The 20,687-nt window shown below is 38.4% G+C and overlaps 2 protein-coding genes across 3 annotated transcripts; one reads left to right on the top strand and one right to left on the bottom strand.

Annotated features, from left to right (window-relative positions):
* The first annotated feature begins 214 nt into the window (after positions 1-214).
* Positions 215-6,489, top strand: LOC144654753 (fibroblast growth factor 9-like). Of its 2 annotated transcripts, XM_078514989.1 has the most exons (5): positions 215-538; positions 2,773-2,856; positions 3,839-3,930; positions 4,697-4,800; positions 5,985-6,489. In XM_078514989.1, exons 2-5 carry the CDS (start codon positions 2,783-2,785, stop codon positions 6,177-6,179), a joined length of 465 nt encoding a protein of 154 aa, XP_078371115.1. In that variant the 5' UTR covers positions 215-538; positions 2,773-2,782; the 3' UTR covers positions 6,180-6,489. The 2 variants fall into 2 exon arrangements, with proteins under 2 accessions (XP_078371115.1, XP_078371114.1); XM_078514988.1 differs by lacking the exon at positions 215-538 and having other exon boundaries at positions 2,722-2,856.
* A 619-nt stretch (positions 6,490-7,108) lies between these two features.
* LOC144654718 (uncharacterized) lies at positions 7,109-17,676 on the bottom strand. The gene is made up of 10 exons (XM_078514943.1): positions 17,550-17,676; positions 16,380-16,516; positions 15,092-15,395; positions 13,816-14,110; positions 12,109-12,174; positions 10,719-10,826; positions 9,708-9,818; positions 8,866-8,971; positions 8,500-8,696; positions 7,109-7,692 (listed from the first exon to the last, which is right to left on the bottom strand). The coding sequence occupies exons 2-10, from the start codon at positions 16,453-16,455 to the stop codon at positions 7,615-7,617; spliced, it is 1,341 nt and encodes a 446-aa protein (XP_078371069.1). The 5' UTR covers positions 16,456-16,516; positions 17,550-17,676; the 3' UTR covers positions 7,109-7,614.
* Between the last annotated feature and the right edge of the window lie 3,011 nt (positions 17,677-20,687).

Genomic DNA, 20,687 nt, shown 5'->3' with positions numbered 1-20,687 from the left:
CAAAACATATTTGATTTTATTTGCCCGATATTCGGTTTGCAAAAAAATCCTACTTGGGCTAAAAAGACTTTCTCTCTTTTACTTTGTCTCAAGATTTTTACCGATCTAGTACCACCAATGATCCGGCTCTCCTTATTTGTGTGTCGCTATGATTTATTAACTTGAGTTTTAACATACTTCACACCTTATTTACGGCAATCATAGCTGACAACAAGTCAATTTCAATACCACCCCAGGCATTCCTAACCGCATAACTGCTTCAAATCGTTTCAGTATTGTTGTTTGTTTGAATCTTTTCATGACTATTTTTCATCTCGGTGGGTTAGCAAGGCTGTGAAATGCGCGTTCACAGGAAAAACATCCAAACGAATTGATTGCTATGCGGGGGCACGTTGTTTGTTTAAGTGTCATTCCAGCTTAAACCTTGGGCAAACGTTCTAGCTAGCTTTCAGTGTTAGCCGTATCATTTGGACTTACAGAAGAGCTTTTCTCGTTGTGCACGGATTTCATTAAATTGAAGATTTATTTCTGGTGGCAAGTAAGTATTTCATGCAGTATCTTTGCCATTCGCGCTAAAAACTGGGCTGTCTGACTGATATTAATTGACCACTGTGTAAATTTGTTTTATTCTTGAAAACTCATTCCTCAATTCGTTTTATTGACCTGCTCCGAAGTTAAATAACAACTGTAATGCATATACAAGCTGAACAGCAATCTTTAGGGATTCATGTGGGATCAGATAGTTTTACATCAGCTGTCAAGTCTTACTTTTGTCTTTACTTTCAAAGATTTAAGGGATATGTGCATTTATCCATGCATTTACATGCATGAAGATTTGTAAATAACAATTAAGACTGAATTCCACGTCCGTTCTTTGCAAGCAGGTTTTACATAACTGCTAGACTGAACTATTTTGCAATGGCTCTAAGTCCTGAAAATAAGAAAAAACTTTGAACTTAAGCTAACAGTTTCTGCCAAAGAACTACGTTGCGTTGCTGCACAGAGCACGCGCAGTAAACGCGGACGAACTAGGGGTACACTAACCGACTAACTGACAATGACAGTTATATTTTTAACGTACTCGTTTAGTCACTTGTATAAATCGCTTCTGAAGTCGTAGGTTCGTTTTGTGCCTGTAAAACATTTGTTAATCAATGCAAAGTTATCTTAGGGCCTGTTTACATGATTCCGGAATGACTTTCATTCCGGAACGAGTTTCGTTCCGGAATGAAATTCGTTCTACATTTATAATTACATGACCGAGTCGACCGGTTCAACCAAAGGCATTTTCACGTGCACGATTTCCGCGCGAGATCAAAACAAGGTGGCGCATGTTTCGCGCGAGATCAAAACAAGATGGCGCATGTTTCGCGCAAACATGTTTTTGTGCCCATTAATGGCCGTATCTGCAGTTTTGACGAGTAATTTGACCATAGAGCTGCTTCTTTGGGCTAAACAGTAAATGCTATTACGTTTTTTCGCTCTGAATTCAAACTGTGGAGTCCGTATGCGGTTGAACAAGTTGCGAGTTCATCTCGGAACGAAATTCGTTCTGTGTTTACATGATACCAGAATGAAATGTCATCCCAGAACGAAACTTTCATTCCGGAATGAAAACCGGAATGAACTCATTCCGGAATGACTTGAGTTTCGTCTCGGTATCATGTAAACAGATACAGAGAAATGTATGGGGATGGAATGAACTCGTTCCGGAATGAAGATACAATGCACTCTCCAGTATAATTTCATTATACAACTCGCGAGAGCATACAGCCTACATTAACATAAACAGCTCTGAACAGAAGCCGGCTAACGCATAACATTTCCTTGTGTAACTCGATTTTAAGTTTCTCGTTTTCGTTCTGTTGTCTTGCTACTCTGGCAGAACATTTAAAGACCTAATTAACTAAGGGCCTGTTTACATGATTCCGGAATGACTTTCATTCCGGAACGAGTTCATTCCATCCCCATACATTTCTCTGTATCTGTTTACATGATACCGAGACGAAAGTCAAGTCATTCCGGAATGAGTTCATTCCGGTTTTCATTCCGGAATGAAAGTTTCGTTCTGGAATGACATTTCATTCTGGTATCATGTAAACACAGAACGAATTTCGTTCCGAGATGAAGCCGCAACTCGCGAAACCGCATACGGACACGTACATTGCTAATGATAGTGTAAGGGCCTGTTTACATGATTCCGGAATGACTTTCATTCCGGAACGAGTTTCGTTCCGGAATGAAGTTCGTTCTGCATTTACATGACAAGGTCGATCGGTTCAACCAAAGGCATTTTCACGTGCGCGGTTTTCGCGCGAGGTCAAAACAAGATGGCGCATGTTTCGCGCAAACATGTTTTTGTGCCCATTAATGGCCGTATCTGCAATTTTAACGAGTAATTTGACCATAGAGCTGCTTCTTTGGGCTAAACAGTAAATGCTATTACGTTTTTCGCTCTGAATTCAAACTGTGGAGTCCGTATGCGGTTTCGCGAGTTGCGGCTTTATCTCGGAACGAAATTCGTTCTGTGTTTACATGATACCAGAATGAAATGTCATTCCAGAACGAAACTTTCATTCCGGAATGAAAACCGGAATGAACTCATTCCGGAATGACTTGACTTTCGTCTCGGTGTCATGTAAACAGATACAAAGAAATGTATGGGGATGGAATGAACTCGTTCCGGAATGAAAGTCATTCCGGAATCATGTAAACAGGCCCTAAGTTTAACTATTTAATGCATGTTTCTCTCACCAAATTCAATGCAATTAGCAGCTGAACAATGTATATGCACGGGTTGATTTTATCCAGTCAAGCAAGCTCCCGAGAGTCATGTGGAGATCACAACATGGCCAGGTAAGTTAGCGTCTTGCATTATTAAGTTCTAAGAGATAGAGACCCGGTCGGTCGCCGTCAACAAACGAACTACCGAGGGATTGGAGCGAACGGACAAAAGGGAACGAAAGAACAAACGAAACGAGCTTTTCAACGATCAACCAACCCGCCTGCCACCTGTCCGTCCGTTTATCCGTCCACCCGTGTGCTCGCGCGCCCGTCCGTCTATCTGTCTGTCTGTCCGTTCATTCGTTCGTTCGTGCTTCCGTCCGTCCGTCCGTCAATCAGTCAAAGTCAATTGATAAGCATAGCCCAGTGACCGACTATTAGGCAAACTCGCAATGTGATTGGCTACTCTAGGGCCGTCAGTCAGTCAGTTGACACAAATGAATTATTTTCGATAGCCTGCCCTGTAAGCGCGCGCAAGTAAAATTGCCGAGCCACACCTATAATCAAACCACTTTTACTGAATATCATGGTAACATTGAAATCTCAAAAACGAAATTTCGTGTGACTGTGTAGCGCATATAATTAGTGCAAACGTTAATTTAAAATGTAAAATGTAAAATGCACCAGAGATAGAAAAATGTTTCCAGACGTTTCGGGGTTACTTCCCCTTCTTCAGTGGAAGTACATTTTAAATTATCGTTTGCACTTTTAATGAAGTTTAGTTGAATAGATCGGAGGACTCCCACATGAAAAAGACGGTGATTTTCGTCGAGAAATTGGAATTGAACCCTTAAAGGAGACCAAAAGATATCATTATTTTCGTTCTAGACCGCGATGACAGTATGACAGCATTTTATAATTCTTCACGAGTAGACTTTGACGGTTATTATGTGCACACTTGATAAGACCAAAATTCTTAATTTACTATTCGAGACGACGAGCATTCCCATTCCGTCCTTTCGTATGGGAGTTCCTCCCTCTGGATTTAAATTCTGGCTGATTCATCACCAGTCATCCATTTTCTAATGTACAACAATTTCTTCTTTTTCTTTAGAAGGCGCAAACTATACTGCATGAACGGCCAATATTTAGAGATTGGTAACAATGGACGAGTGAAGGGGACACAAAATTATCACAGTCCGCACGGTAAGGATCATCCTCGGAGACCCAGGGGCAGTTAGTGGGGCGAAACGAAGGAATAAACCGGGCTGAAATCGTAGCGACGAAAGTTTTCAAGAACGGCACGTTCTTAAAAAATTTCGTCGCTACGAGGATGGGTAAGGATTAGTTTGTTCAGCGTTTTTGTTTGGTTTTAATAATTCACAAAGTAGAGTATCAAGGGAAGGGGTGTGTACGAGAGGGGGTGTGGGGTTTGAATAGCCCTAAACATTTTTCAATTCGGTACTTTTTCCTCATATTTATACTCCAAACTCTCACCTCAAAGGCAGACTCGTTCCCAATCCGTACTTATTCGTTCTCAAAGGTGATGAAAAACTGAGGAGAAATGATATGAAGGTTGCGGGACAGACTGGGAAGGGCGAAGAAAATGCGCACTAGACACTAAACCGTCTCGGGAGCGACTGGGAACGAGTCTGCCTTGGAGGCGTCTCACGGGATGCCCGCTGGCACCTGGTACCAAGCTACAAAATGCTAAAGCTATAAGTTGCGATTCACGAAAGTTCAAAGCGATGTGAATATAGTTCAGACAGGCTGTTACAATCTAATTTTATTTTTGCAATTAAAATTATTGTGTGACAGCAAGAGAAAATGATATTATACTCTCTTGGTGACAGACATGACTGATACGAGCGCCGATTTACGCAACGATTTTCTTTTAAAAGAAAATGAAAGCGTAATAAATAAATTCTGCTTACAATCTTAACGTCTTTCGATCTTTTTCACCTCTTTACAGTCGTGTTGGAGCTCGCGCCGGTAGCAAGAGACCTCATTCACATAAAAGGCGTTCAGACGGGTTTCTATCTTGCAGTAAATAAGTATGGCGAGGTTTACACTACAGTAAGTAATATTTCTTTCATATGTAGTTTTGGAATTAATTAAAGGGGCTCATCATACTTATCGCCTTCCCGACGATGCTGACCAAGCACATTTAGTTGAAATCTAAAAAAATAAATAAAATAAAACCCTCAAAACTTTCCTTAAGCAGTTCTAAAAATACAAGTCTCAAAATAGGGTACGTTTGACTTCTTTTAGTGTTGCCCTTCTGAAGTCATAGTGGTTAAGATTTGTTTATCAGTAAAACCTTCACAAGTTGTTCATCAACATTAAGGGTGGCTGTGATGTAATTGTGATGTAATGACAAAAACGATGTAATAAAATTTAGCCTGGGAATACCGACTGATTTCTGCCTGTTGTTTCAACGGTGTAAATCCGCTATGGGGGGCGGGTGGTCCTCAAACTTGTTTATTTGAAATAATTCCTTATCATATCATCACAAGTGAACATACTTTACATTTTCTTGATCATCATGATTATATTCACGATTGTTTGCTTAATTTACGTTTCGGACGATTGTTGCGTTTCCTATCAGTTTACATTGAGAATCGGTCTGTGTTAATTTTACAGAAAGAAAGTTTAAAAATAGACGAGTAACCAGGGTAAGACATTTTAAAATATTAAAATGCGCTCTCTGGTCAAAAATATGATAAAAACGAGCTTTCGACTACCAGTCTGTAGTCTTTGACAAATAATGAATAGAAAGCCAGGAAAGCGCGAACGTTAAAATATATACTACAAAAAGTTAAGAGTGAAAAAGCAAAATTATAATAAAAAACATTGGAATCCTGGCACACAGCAATGCCATGCTGACAATAATGCGAAACAATTGCCAAGACAATATTCAATTTTATTTTGAACCTTTCATTAGCATTTTCACCCGCACTTAAACATTTTTATTGTTTTAATTATAATTTTGCTTTTTCACACTTTTTGTAGTATATATTTTAACGTTCGCGCTTTTTATTCATTACTTGTCAAAGACTACAGACTGGTAGTCGAAAGCTCGTTTTTATCATATTTTTAACCAGAGAGCGTATTTTGATATTTTACAGGAAAGAAAGTTATTGCTCAATTCAAACCAAGAGAAAATTTCATATATGCTTAAAACTGATTGCGAGCCATCTTAACATGTACTGTTCAACTCTGCTTTAAATAAAGCATTTCTCTTCCTTTCACACTTACAGGTAATGCGAAACGAAGAATGCATCTTCAGAGAAAAACTGACGCGGAACTTCTACGATAATTACTGTTCATATAAATACAGTCACAAGGGCCTGGCACTAGGACTCATGAAAACTGGGGCAGCGGTCACCGTCTCAAGAACAGCGGGCTCCGGAATAGACTACGAGACACAATTTATAACAATGGTAACCCTCTAATTAACTGTTAGTTGCAACGATGTAAAGTAAAGATGGCTCTCTCTGACACCGACAACAAGAAAAGGCTTTGCCTTTATTAGCAAAGCGCGCGAGGTCTAAAAATAGATTGCAAATTTTTGGATCCCCCGCGCGAGATTCAGATCCAGGCAACAATAGCGCGTTCTGAGAGAAATTGAAGCAACGTAGGCGAAGTTTTCGTTTCAGAATCAATATGAAGAAAGCTCAGATCGTCCACCATTCTGGTATGTTTGTCCGAGTCTTATCTGAGTCGATATCACTCGCGCGCTTTGCTATTCTCAGAAATTATATTAAAGAAATATATATGGCGATTAAAGAAGTGAAGAATATTATTTTACATGACACGAGCGTGGGACAAAGAAAAAATCTGAGTCCCCGACGACATTGCTGATCCTAGCAGTATGCAGGACGCGTGTCATATATCAACCTAGTAAATGGCCTAGCTCACAGCGAGTCTCACGTAGCTCAGTTGGTTAGAGCGCCCAACCGGTATTCTGGGAGGCCATGGGTTCGATTCCCGTCGGGGACTCAGATTTTTTCTTTGTCCCGCGCTCGTGTCATGTAGAATAATATTCTTCACTATTTATCACCGAGCTTAAAATCTACCATCTTTATTATTTACTATATTAAAGAAATATATATGGCGATTAGTTAAGACCAGCACAACATTGGAACATTCTAGAAGCACTTTATTATAGTTTTTAAAACGTAATCGCTACATAAAATTATATTAATACGATAAATTAAAAGTATGAGTCATGTACGAGTTGAACGCTTACTACTTTCTACTTTCTATATAACAACTACTATAAACATCTCTTTGTTCAATTTAATTAACAATGTCTTGTCTAGCGAAGAACGCAACGCAACAATGCCCAAGATACTGATTTCACTTAAATGAACTGAGTTCATTTAAGTGAAATCAGTATCTTGGGCATTGTTAAGGTAGCAGAACTACTCAGCTTTATATTGCTTTGTTTAAGTTATTTTTATACAATAAAACGTTTTAATGGTGATAGTTGTTTGTATCTCCCGTTATAACAAAGAACCAATGAAAGGCGCCCTCTGATTGGCTACAAAGCGTGCTCAATAAAAGCACAACGCGGAGTCATTGGCACGCGCTAAATGAAAGTGACGATATCACTTGCTTTTTTATAGTACAGAAAAGCTTTGTTTTCTTAGTGTAAAGAGTACTAAATTAATAATGTAGTTCGCATTTTAAAATTGGAATAAATGTTTTCTTCTATTTCTTCTAGCTGACCCACGTTCAGATTTTTATGACATGTGTTCCTTAAAAAAACGAGATGTTTTAAAATATTTTTCAGTTATATGTGAAGCGTCCAACTTTTTCGATGAATCAAACGTTCCTTATCCGGGCATCTTGGTTTTCATAATCCGGGAATCCTGATTTATGTTTTCAGCAGAGCATTTGGCAGTTCATTTTCCCGCCAAGACATAAGCAGAACTGGCAGGCGTCTTCGTAAGATTCATTAGGCTGTTAGGGACAGAGAAAAAAATAAAATGCTTCGTTAGTATAAACTAAATTACATTAGTAGAAACTCAGCTGTATTCTATTGGAAATCCGCGAATCTGATTGGTTCTCCCACTGTTTTCTATTCGCCGATAGAAAACAGTCGCGCGCGCGAGTAGCTTTTTAAGTGGTAAATTTTCTTGATTTTTGTCTTCAAAGTGCACAATATTGTAGGTTTTGGACTACAATCCTTTAAAGTTTCTACTAAAACAATTAGACTACTCGCCCTCGTTTTCTATGAACGATAGTCAACTCGGCTGCGCCTCGTTGACTATTTGCTCATAGAAAACTCGGGCTCGTAGTCTAATTGTTAATTCAAACCTTCACTGACAAACACCTTTCTAGGCTAGCTTTCCACAACGCCAAGCTACGATTCTCTCATTAAAACCTCTCGGCCACTTCTCTACAACGGTGATTTATGCTCTGTACCACGGTATTTTTGTAGAGAGGTTCAATTGAAGACTAAACAAATCACTGGAACAAAGAGCCTGACTCAAAAAAGGATCCAGAAAGTGTTAATACCTGCTCGGATTTTAAAACAAAGAGTGTCGAAGAGAACGTGCTTTTTTTCTAATCAAGCCACTTCCCATATTATTCTTAACGTACTTGCGTTTTCAGTATAAATTAAGCACATTTTTCTAGGTGATGGGCTTTGCGATCTATTTTTACTTCTTCAAACTGGAATGCTTTCTGCATAGAAAATTTTCGGAAGGGCATTTTTCCAAGTGATGCCAAGAGTTTTTATTATTCCACTTGAATGAACTTCCTTACCTTGTATTCCTTTCCCTTGAAAAAACATGTACAGCGAACCTGCGCGATGCATTTTTTGTCCTTGTTCAACACCTGTCCTCTTGGGCAGAAGCATCCTTCAGTGCATGATTTACACTGGGATGCTTGATCCTCAGTGGAACATGTTGTATCACAACCACAATTTTTGTAAACTTTTCCTGTTCCGTCGCATTGGTCCTCTGAAGAAGAAATCAAAAGAAATTGCACAATCAGTTTTTGTAGGAGAGCTACGTAGTAAGATATTTATAGTTTTGCTTTGGGTCTTTAAATGTATGTTTGATTTTGTATTTATGTCAAAAAATAAATTAAATCAACTTTTAGCCTTTGCTATATAAAGCTGTTCAGTACCTTTGCAAATTGGGCAGCACTGTCCTTTGAGGGTTATCGTATCCCCAGACTTTCCACTACAATCAGGTTTGGGGCAGACTGGGGGCGAGCAGGTAGTCTTGCCGTCCTAAAACAAGAAGATAGACACAAATTATTGGTCAAAATTCATCTTGTGCACTGAACCAATAAGACGCTGAAAAGTCCTTGCACTACCATAAAGAAATACTCTGGCTATAACTAAACATTTTAATCTGTGATTTACTTGGCCACAATCTGTGGTTTAATGGCCACACTTGCCTGTGGCCAGCATTTAAAGATGATTTCCAGTCCGTACTGCGCAGACTCAGGGTTTGTTTTCATTTTTGTTTTGAATTCGTTGAAACGTTACACTTCGGTGATAGCGTACATGAGGTTTTTTAGTTCGCCATTACGGATCGTTTCGTTCAAGAATTCACGATGAGCTAAAACGTCCGTTTGAAATACCGTCGAGCTTCTTTTACTCGTTATTATTGTTTTGAAAGGATATTTGGCGTTAATAATGAAGAAAAAGGTAAGTTTTGTCCCGGAATTTTTATTTTTGCTAGTAAACATTCTTCTGTTTGTGAGACTCACAAACATTGCAGGCGGAGATTGCGCAGTACGTACTGGAAATCATCTTTAAATGAAAGCTATCGAGCAGCACTTTCATGGGATAGAAACCCTGGAAACGAGGTTGCACTGTTCATGATGGTTCCAACGTTTTGGACTGCGAACTTTACCCTTGTGTGCCCATTCAAACAATATATATGTTTATTCAAAAATTAATTGCATCCTGCAATTTGAGTTAGCGTTCTTAGGAGCGAAAGAGAATGTGTACGACGCACCTCACATTTGCAGGTCTGACAGTTTCCTGATTTCCATGTCTCGCCGTGCAGATATGTTTGACCGTTGTCCTTACAGACTTGGCACGTGGACGTGCAAATCACTTGTCCCCACTATTAACAAAAAACAAAACAAAACTAAAATAACATTTTTCAGATTTTTCGACGGTTGTAACACATTTACGTCGAGCGCATTTGTAACACCCATTTATTTTTCTGGGTAGAGACATTCTTGAACTGAAAGAGTGAAGTGTCTTGCCAAAGAACACACCGCAATTATCCCGACTAGCGCTCTTACTCAAACAGCCTTTCTCTGACCCGGGTGGGGGGGGGGGGTACTCCCTATAATGGCCTATACGAGGAGGCTCCGCCCGAAAGGGGTACCTTTTTCAGGCTCCAGGTATTTAAAAGGATAGGGATTTCACAAGTTTAGGTATATGAAAGGGTAGGGAAATCTGCCATAATGATATTTTAAAAGGCCTTTACATTAAATATTTTGAGCAGACGCAACTTTTGGCTGTATCGTCTTAATTTTTTAAGCGCTACATAAAAATGACAAGAAAACCTCCCGTTTTAGGTAAATGTGATGTCGTCTAGGTATATGAAAGGGGTGCCTTTTTGCAATAAAAGGTATACAAAAGGGGTACCTTTTCTATCAAAATGGTATATAAAAGGGTAAGGGGTTAGATCTCCGGGCGGAGCCTCCCCGTACAAAACTTTTTCAAGTACCCCCCCCCCCCGGGTTCTCTGAAGCCTTAACCAAAACGCTATAAACCGCCAACTGTCAAATAAAACTCTTTGTACAGGCTTCTCGAGTTTGGGTGCTTGCAACAAGCTAGCTTTGATGGAAAGCCAATTGAAAGACTTTTAAAAGCTGGTTCCCATTTTTAACTTAGCTTTGTAATAACTTAGCTTTGTTGTTTTTTATCTATAATGTGTTTTTGTTTCTGGTTTAACTCCTCTTTACTATTGTTAGTATAAAAATGATCCAATGTTCTTAGTACGCAATCTTACCTTACACTGACACACGGTACATTTGTCCTTTGTCCAGCGGCTTCCATCTTCATACCTGAGCCCGCCCATCACACACTCCTTCGTTCCGACAAAATCTGAACATTGGCACTGCAGTAGAAGAGAATGTTTGTGTACACTGATTAGAATAATGAGTAAGCAAAGCGTGTATTTGTAAGTTGCAATTATAACACAGCAATCACATGCACGACAGAACAAGTGAGAGCTAGGAACCCACTTTTCGAAAAAAAAAAAAGACTCTTAAAGGGACTATGTCACGGAGATTTCGCAGATGTTTGGTCTAAACTGTTCTGAAATTAGTGGAAGGCAACTTAACTCATAAAAAGCAATATCTTTGAACATCTAAAGGATTATATAACCTTAATTTGCGGATAGAAATCAAGCTACGGCTAAAAATATCGATTTTTGAAGACGCGCTGAAACGATTTGAAAACGTTTGCCTAACGTTTTCAAATTGCAATCTGTTTCCATCCGCGCTATCCGCAGCCAATAATGCTAGTTAACAGTTTCAGTGCTCTAATATAGCAATTTTTAATAAAAACAGACTATTATTTCTAGGTTTCATGCGACACAAATATAAATTTTGGCTGTTCAAAAATCTGGTAAAAACCATGACATTGTCCCTTCAAAGCATTTTTTGTGTCACAAACCGTAATTTGACCACCGTTTCAGAATATCCTCTTTCCCTACAGAGTTTGAGCTTTTCGCCCCCGCCACCTCGACCCACCTTAAAATTACTCTCCCCCTTCCCTCATTAATTAAAGGATTCTTTATTTGTCCCTAGGACAAAAACCAATCGACAAAAGTTCGCATTTTACATGTCTTTTCTTGGCTAGGCGTTGTGTGGTTTTGCCACGAGCCCCCGGTAAGGATCAACATCGAATTTCTCATAAAGAGAACAATGCAGTGTGAAGAAGACACGTGATGAGAATAAGGAAAATAATCAACAACCAGAAATAATGCTTAATGCGACAGCAGATTGAGGTAACTAGCAAAAAATGTGTAGCTATTAAGTCGTTATTAGTAGAAACTCCGTCATGTTCTGTTATGTTGGGAATCCGCGAATCTGACTGGTATTCCCATTGTTTTCTATTCGCTGATAGAACACGATTTTCTTCGACTTCGGCTGAAAAATACATAAAATTGTAGGTTTTGGACTGCAATTCCTTAGACTGTCCCCAGCCTCTCTATTTTCCAACGCAAAAAAAGCGAGAGAATCGTTTTGTGCTGGTGTCCAGTCCTCTCGCGTTCTTTCCCCGCGCTCAATTCCTTAGAGTTTCTACTAAACAATTAGACTACTCGCCCTCGTTTTCTATGAGCGATAGTCAACTCGTTGAAGAATCCTTTATTTTCCTTGCGCGGTTGGCTTTACCTTTGGAGGTTTTGGACAATCGTCCTGGCTTGATCCCTTGCGAAACTTTACGTCTTGAAGATCCCCCTGCAAACAAAATTAAAAATAAAACTATTACTGTGTGTGCCGAACCACGATTTATGTAACCTGCAATCTTGACCTCTCTTACAACTCATCGTCCTTGTTCCTTAAAAAAAAAACCGCTGGATCGCAGGTTATGATTCAAGGTTTGCAAAATACCCAATTTTTTAAATTTCAGATTCCAAGGAAAGTAAAAAAAGAGGTTTAAAAATGCTAGGAGAAAAACGATTTCTCGTACAGAACGAATTTGAGAGTTTTAGTTGAAAAAGAATTAGGTCATTTTCACAAATACGCAATATTTTTTTGGTCATTTTCGAATAGATAACCAACTCTACAAACTTCCTGGAGAAGCATAATTAATTTTATTTTTTTCTTTGTTCGTGAGCGGGCGGTATTCTACAAATCCTGCGATCTGATTGGTTCCGGGAGCGGGCGGTATTCTCCAATCCGGCCCTCGACAGCGGGCGGTATCCGTTGCGAGATGAATCGTTGAGTGTACTTTCCGCGCGAAATCATTTTGCAGCGTTGTACGAACGAACACATGAAAGATTTGCTCAGCAAAATCGAAATAGCCGCTCACCAACTGTTGTAAATGCGAAAAGACAGAATAGAAGTGGAATTAAAGGCCTCGAAGTTCTTCTAAAGGCGAGTGTTGATTTTGTTTATCGACAAATTAAGTTCTAGTTGATAGTTTGTTGAGTTTGTGGTTGTTTGTGCATTTTGCAATCATTTGCACGCCATTTTAATACGATAAGCTGCGCCGGTTTTAAACTTCAATTTTGAGTAAAAACTGTCTTTTTATCGGCCACTTCTTTGCCAAAACAAAACACTTGTTGCCATCATTCAAGAAAATGAGATTCGTTAATTAAAAACAGCCAAAATAATTCTGACAATATTGTGCCGTACGTCCAAGCTTCGCATTTCATTTAGTTTCACTTTCGCACTGTTTATCACAAAATAATTATGCTGGGAATCAACGCAGAGCTTATTAATTCGTTAAATACAAGTGTGTATAGCTATACCGCAACTGTCTTTCCGTCAGATAGTTTTTTTTTTCGGGAAATTCTCAAACTTAACATCCTGCGAACAGAGTTCTTTATCAAAACATTCATCGTCAATTCATCGGGAAGCCGGAATCGGCGTTTAGTTTTGTCAATGATAATGCTTTGGCTCGATTTTACATTTATGATATATTTACTACTTCAATTTCTTTGATTGAATCTCTTCAGTGTTAATTTAATATGCTGAACCTTTCTGTAAATACGGTTCATTTAATTTATTTCGAACTAAATAACAAACAGCATTTTACACTCTTGCTACTGAACCCGTCGATCGACTCAACATTGAAATTAAATGGCGCGCGTATACAAACAAAGATTTTGTGACACAATCTTTCTAGGTTTCTTTTAAAAACAAATAAAGTGGGAAAAAAATAAAAACGTTATTCACCAGCCTAGGTCGGTCCGTATTGGGAAAAACTGTGCCCTCGGTCTTGGAACCGCCCTCGGCCTGCGGCCTCGGGCGGTATCCAAGACCTCGGGCACAGTTTTTCCCAATACGGACCTCCCGGCTGGTGAATAACCTATATTTCTTAGCGAGATTCCCACCAATTAATGATCAATATCCAGAAGTCTCCTTACAGCTTACCCTAAATCTTTCATTGATTTGAACCTGATTTTCCGTATAGGGTGCGGAAACTTGTGCGAGGCGAAGTGTGGCGTTCTGTGGGTAAGAAGCAATCTGATAATCGAAGACAAACGCTTTGAAAATTTTGTCGTCTACGAAAATCTTTAGCACATGTTGGGTGTCCTGTATGCGAACCGCGACCTTGTGCCATTTCCTGAGGTCTACGTATCTCTTAGTAGTTGTAAATGTCCTGGATAATCCTCCCTTCAATTCAATTGTTACAGAGATGCCAAGATCTGTGCCTTGACTGTTGGCACTAAAATGAAGACAACAAAAAAAGTCTTTAGATATACAATCCACTTCCGTTTCATCAAATCGAACCTTAAACCTGTTAGGGATAATTTGGTTCGATAAATCGGGAGTTAGAGATATCGGGGAACAAAAATGAAGGATCTGACTGAATAAAGCAAACGCAAGGAAATTTATTGTTGGTTCGAGTTATCGGGAGGTTTGAAAGATCTGGATTTTACTGTATTTCAACTTCCTTATGAATAGTTTTTCTTTTAAGAAACTTGACTATTTCCCTTTTGTCTTACGATGATTTCTTTGCAGATTATACTCTAACACAGGCTTTAATTTATTGTTTTTATTATTTTATTTGGCAAAGGTCACGCGACAGTTTCCCTTCAGCAATAAATCTACAAAAACAAAAACAACTACAAAAATATGCAATGTAATTATGAATTGTTCCTTATGGCTAAAGGAAGTTTTTTTTTTTCAAACTAACGAAAAGACGTTTACCGGTTGATCTTTCCTGTACCACTTCTAAGACCTGTCCTCTGAAAAACAGTTTGTGCCGAGAAGCGGAATTTCATCGCATTGTTATCAAATCTAACGGACTTATTCTCAATCTTTTCTGTCTTGTTTTTTTATGGAGTGATACCAGTTGGCCAAATAGCAAAAAACCTATCGTCAGTAACTTACCGAAAGTAGTTGTAAATAAGCAAAAATATATGGCTCTACAAACCAAACTCGGAAAATTTTTAAGTCGTTTTTATGCGGAGGGTCTTATAAACTTATAATTAATGAACTTATATTGCGCAAGTATCAATCAAGGATTTTCACTTGCTGAAGAGGGAGAAATTCGCTTCTTTTTATTGCGTGAAGAAATGAAAGATTTTTCCCAGTCTTGTACCAAATCAGCTTATCAGAGTTTGTATCAAACGGAAATACTAATCAATCTTTTAAATAAAAGAACATAGGCTGCAAAAATAAGTAAATCAAATGTAGAACTCACGAGACCATTAACTTGAAAAACAGCCATCCCTTTTGTGAAGAAATCGAAACAATTGGGTTGTCGGGGTAGTAGTCTATTGCCTTTGGATCAATCTTGAAGAAAGCCGAGACGATGAAATCATGGCTGTTATGGATCAGTTTATCGGTCCGTTCGAACGCCTTCTGACTTGCTATGAGGTCAGGTGTCTTGGAGGCGAAATGATACGCGGCACTTTTGTCGTTTTGTCCTGTGGTTTTCGTGACATCTGTGAACGCTTTGTCGCCAAGTCCAACTGCTTTGAAAAGATCGATTTCTTTGGCCAGTTCTGTAAACAAAATAACAAGTTTGAAATGCTTAGAAACACGCAACCAGGCGCAAGACGAAGGGCAAAATCTAAGAACTTGTAAAGAATTGTGTTTCAGCCCGTTTCATACTCCGTTGAATTGAAATGAAAGCTGGATTTTATATGGCTTTCAATATTTCTTTTTATACAAACAATCAATAGATAGTTGACTTCTGGAAGCAACTCAAATCATTTTAATTTTTATATTTTATTATTTTTTGATATATATTTTTTTTAATTTTCAATTTTTTTATAATTTTTTTTATTAATTTATTGGCTCGAAGTTTAACTCGAAGTCCAACTCGAAGTCCAACTCCAACTCGAACTCGAACTCGAATCCAAACTCGAGAATGCGGGATTCCCAATGGCCCACAAGACGATTATGAATGACTAAAGCAAGCAGCAATGAGGAAACATGTTTCAAATCGAATTTCTAATTGGTATAAAGTGGATAGAAAAACAAAAGGCACTACAAAGTCTTGACTGGCACTGAAATATGATCATGCAAAATTCTAGAAACGCAGAGATTTAAAGCTTGCGCAATTCAAACTATAAATCCTTTCTGAACTGAGGCACAATAAAACATACAGAAAGGCTGCTATGAACGATTTTTCTTTAAATTATTACAGTTGCTGTTACTCTTCGATGCTCCAGATGGTTGTTGAATTGTAAACGTAGCCAAAGAGACTTTGTTCAGCCATAAAATATTTTTAGAAAGCGTTCAACACTATTTTAGTTCAATTGACATAATAACATAACCCTAAGCCCTAAGACGACGTTGCTTGGGACTGAAAAATCTAGACAGACCTAAGTTTGGCAAAAGGCAGTCTCTTATAACGTAAGATCATCTTTTTCACCTCCAAAGCAAAGGTACAGTTTCGGTCACCCGACCCGCTAATGCGTTCCCAACGTCTTGAAAGCTAGGTTATTTACAAAATTATGTTTTCACTTGCAATCAGGCCTTACCTTCGTTTGCCGATGTCCCCTCTGTAAGGAAAAATACCAGAATTGCTGCAAAAATCATGTCAAAAACCGATGCCATTGCCGTGTCTTAATTGTTGTATCTGAATCTGATTTGCGTGTTGGTGACTCCTCTTCTCTGTCTGTCGAAATAGTAAAGATAAGATAAGATAAGAAACTTTATAAGTGTCAAAAAACCCTTATAAACTGGGGAAAACATCATACTAATTAGGGGACACTGCTAAAAAACTAAAAACTACACTAATGCTAACATAAATACAATAAAAATATATATAAGTCATATAGAAAATGTTATTATAATCTATGATATTGAAACATGTTAAAATCTTTAACTAATTGTTGAAAAATATATATGTATATATATAACTTCAAATTTCTTGTGTGGAACGATTTTCGGAGAGCGCTCAACTTTTAAGGAGCGGTACTAAGTTATTCAGAAAGGTTCCAGGCTTCAATAGTATTCCATCGATTTATTGCTACAGCTCTGTTTCGTATGGTCAAAAGATGACCACACTCTTCAGGCAATTTTTCGATGTGCAGCATAGGATGCAGCCCTTACAGCCGGTGTCCGTTAAGCGAGGCCCTTTTGCGAATACAGTTTGTAAAAGCCTACATAACGTCAAGAGTGTTTCCATAAGTAACAGTGTTGTATCTAGGAGTAGAAAAATCTGATTGACTCAGGTTATATGTGGAACTTATGCTCATTAAAAATGTTACAGATGCTATTAGGACATAATCTACGTTTAACTTTATACATGAGAATATATATGTCCTGTAAACGTCTGTTCGCTAGCGTTGGCAACTTGGCTCTCTCTGAGGATCGGTCAGGACATATCTTGCCTACTAAATCATTAGGCTAAAAACATACATAGGTTTCCCCACTAACAGAATCCAAGAAGAAGAAATTCTAGCATGAACATTTTTCTTTGACTTTGTAGATGTACGATTTTGCTATATTTTTTTTTATTTGCGGTCGGCTTTGCAAGAGTAAAATATGTTTTGGAGCCTTGTAATTTGCAAAATGAACAGGAACAGTTTTGAGTGAGAACTATCTTCATGAACTCGTTTGGCATGGCTTAAGAGCACGAAAACGCGAGCAACCATACTAACTAAATCAGTGTTAATATTGCAAAACTTGCCACAAACATGACTCACCGCAGTGGGATTTTCTCGTTCAGGTGTTTTCTTCTTCTGTAATAAGCCTTCGTTACTAGTTAGCTCGCTGCGAAGAACTGAATGCAATCGGTGGCTTTCTGTGCTTTACGTGGCCCTCGATAGTACCGATCAAATATAAAATTGGCATATGTCAAGAACGAAAGTTGTGTTTAATTGCTGGTTTCAGCTATCTAGACTTACTGGCGCCAGTTGGGCCTGCAAACAGCGCATTCTTAGTTGCATTCACTTTCCCATAAATATAGAATTTTCGCCGAGTTAAAAAAACTGCAAATTCTCCCTTTTCATATAATCTTCAACAAAAGTATAAGCAGCCATAGAGAGTGTGAATACTAGCAGTTATTTTTATATTTTGAAACTCCAATTTAAGGCTAAAACAAGGCGAAAATAACGCTCAAAAAATTTCATTTTCTTAAAATAAATGAACAAACACTACGAAGTAATGATGACGAAGCAGGGGTGCCAGTTGTTACCTACGAATATCATTAGTTAAGTTCAGAAGGCTTTTGTTGACATTTTAAATTCAAGGATACATAACGTGACTGTTTAAAAGCACATAGTAAATGAAAAGGACAGTTAATGTCAACTAAACTTACTTTTAAGGAAAATACTTTCTAGTTTCTCCTAAGCAGACGAAACGTTTATCTGAATTGTCTCACATGACATGGCGCTAATTGTTCACCATTACAGATCACGAAATGAAAAAGCGAAATGTTGTTCTTCTAACCAAACCGGGTTTAGCGAGTAATAAATTATTTGAAATGAAACCTACTATTTGGAAACTGGGAAACTGTTTCACGGTTGCAAATCACAATTTTTGGAGGGTGGCGATATTGGTTTTGAGTCGATGCATTAGTTTGGTAAATTTCGGATAAGCTGATTTTTCCCATAGCAACATATTCTCATTTTACAAAATTTAAAAGGTCTGTAATTGAACCAGTGCTTTGATTGCTTTTGGGTTACATTTAAAGATGATTGGTTAAGTTCAGCGAAAGCTTCTATTTATGTTAACATTCGAGTTTCAAGGAAAAATAACGTGACTGTTTAAAAGCACATAGTTAATGAAAAGGACTGCCGTTAACCCCCCCTGACAACTAAACTAAATTTTAAGGAAAATACTTCCTCTTATAAAGCAGACGAAACGTTTATCTGAATTGTCTCACATGACATGGCGCTAATTGTTCACCATTACAGATCACGAAATGAGAAGGCGATCAGTGTTGTTGTTTTTTTAACGAAACCGGGTTTAGCGAGTAATAAATTATTTTGAAATGAAACCTACTTTTTGGAAACTGGGAAACTGTTTCACGATTGCAAATCACAATTTTTGGAGGGTGGCGCTATTGGTTTTGAGTCGATGCATGATTTTAGTAAATGTCTGATAAGCTGATTTTTTCCCATAGCAACATATTCCCATTTTACAAAATTTAAAAGGTCTGTAATTGATCCAGTGCTTTGTTTGCTTTTGGGTTCCAAGTAGGGATGACGAAGGAGGTTTGTTAATGGTTACATTTAAAGATAATTTGTTAAGTTCAGAGAAAGCTTTTGCTTACATTTGAGTTTCAACGAAACATAACGCGACTGTTTAAAAGCACTTAGTAAATGAGAAGGACAGTTAATGACAACTAAAGTGACTTTTTAAGAAAATACTTTCTCGCAAACAGACGAAGCATTTATCTTAATGGTCTCCGCACATGACATGGCGCTAATTGTTCACCATTACAGATCACGAAAATGGCGATTAATACTTCCTCTCAAACAGGTGACACATTTTTTTTCGGAATTGCCCTCATATGGCGCCAGTTGATTACCTATTATAAGTCACGAACTAAAAAGGCGAAAATTAAAGGCGATCATGCAATGTTGTTTTTCTAACGAAACCGGGTTAAACGAGCAATAAATTGTTTGTTTGAAATGAAACCTACTATTTGGAAACTGGGAAACTTTTCACGATTGTAAATCACAATTTTTTTAAGGTTGGCGATATTGGTTTAATTAAAGGCGAATGAATAATCATTCTGGTAAATTTCTGAAAGGCCGGTGATTGTAATGTTTCCATTAAGAAGAGTAAAAAGGCTTCTAGTGATCAAGTGCTTTGTTTACTTTTGAGATCTTTTGATTTCCAAGTAGAGTACAGAAAGCTTTTATTGACATTTTGCCGCACTTAGTAAGTACGACAAACGGTCCTCTGAATACTGCAAACTGAGTCCTAACTAACAATGAGTTTGTTATAAATGTGACCCTCAACGGGAAAACAGGGACAAAAGTGAAAGCACGCTCACAACACGCTTCCACTTTAAAACATGCAAAATATTTCAAATTAAGCACGCTTTAAGTGTGTTCAGAAACTTGCCTCATTACTGAATTTTTTGTTTCACAGGACACACAAACACAATAAAGCGTGCGCAGCAGAACAAAGAAACGTGCAAAGCTAAAAAACAAAAGCTGCGTGCGAAATAACACAACACGCTAAGTACGCGAAAAAGCACACAAAGCATGACCAAGGTAAAAATAGTTGAAACAATTCTCAACCCATTTTCAACCCTCACTCTCGTCCGAATTTCTCACCAGCAAAAGGACGTTGGCCAGCAGCAATCCTGGGAAAAAAAACAAAGTTTTCATGCACGGAAAGCGAAACATCAGTGCGCGATGGAATGTTTTATAACATAGCGTGTGCAAGCCCTATCTAATTCCTATCGAGCGATCATGGTGTGTTTCGTTATCTATGCACGGCCGTGCGTATATAAGATGACGTGTGCATTTGCAGTTAGCTAAGTCGAGTTTTATAGCTGCAAGTTCCCGTCGTTTTCTCCGAGTTGGCTATAACTACTCGTAGCCAACAAGGGCGAATGGCATAATTAGCAAGTGTGAGAGTTTTCTTCCGAAGATTTCCCTCGAACAATCACCTCCAAAGTCGTCTACGCATCCTAGAAAATTGTGAAAACAATTAAGGCTTAAGGAAAGACCCGAAGCAATCGTTATTGTGCAAGCCGAACGAAGCAATGGTTTACAGAATTTTGTTAAGCCGGCGACACACTTGGCGATTTCATTCGCCAAATGTGCCCGCCCGGTGGAGCGATTTCGATTTTCGCCGATCGCCGCGACCAGCTTATAAAATCG

This window comes from Oculina patagonica, chromosome 5 (genome assembly GCF_052425735.1).
Source record: "Oculina patagonica isolate OP01 chromosome 5, crgOcupat, whole genome shotgun sequence".
NCBI classification, from domain to species: domain Eukaryota; kingdom Metazoa; phylum Cnidaria; class Anthozoa; order Scleractinia; family Oculinidae; genus Oculina; species Oculina patagonica.
The sequence above is the reverse complement of the archived record's forward strand: the minus strand, read 5'-3'. Positions and strand labels throughout refer to the sequence as shown.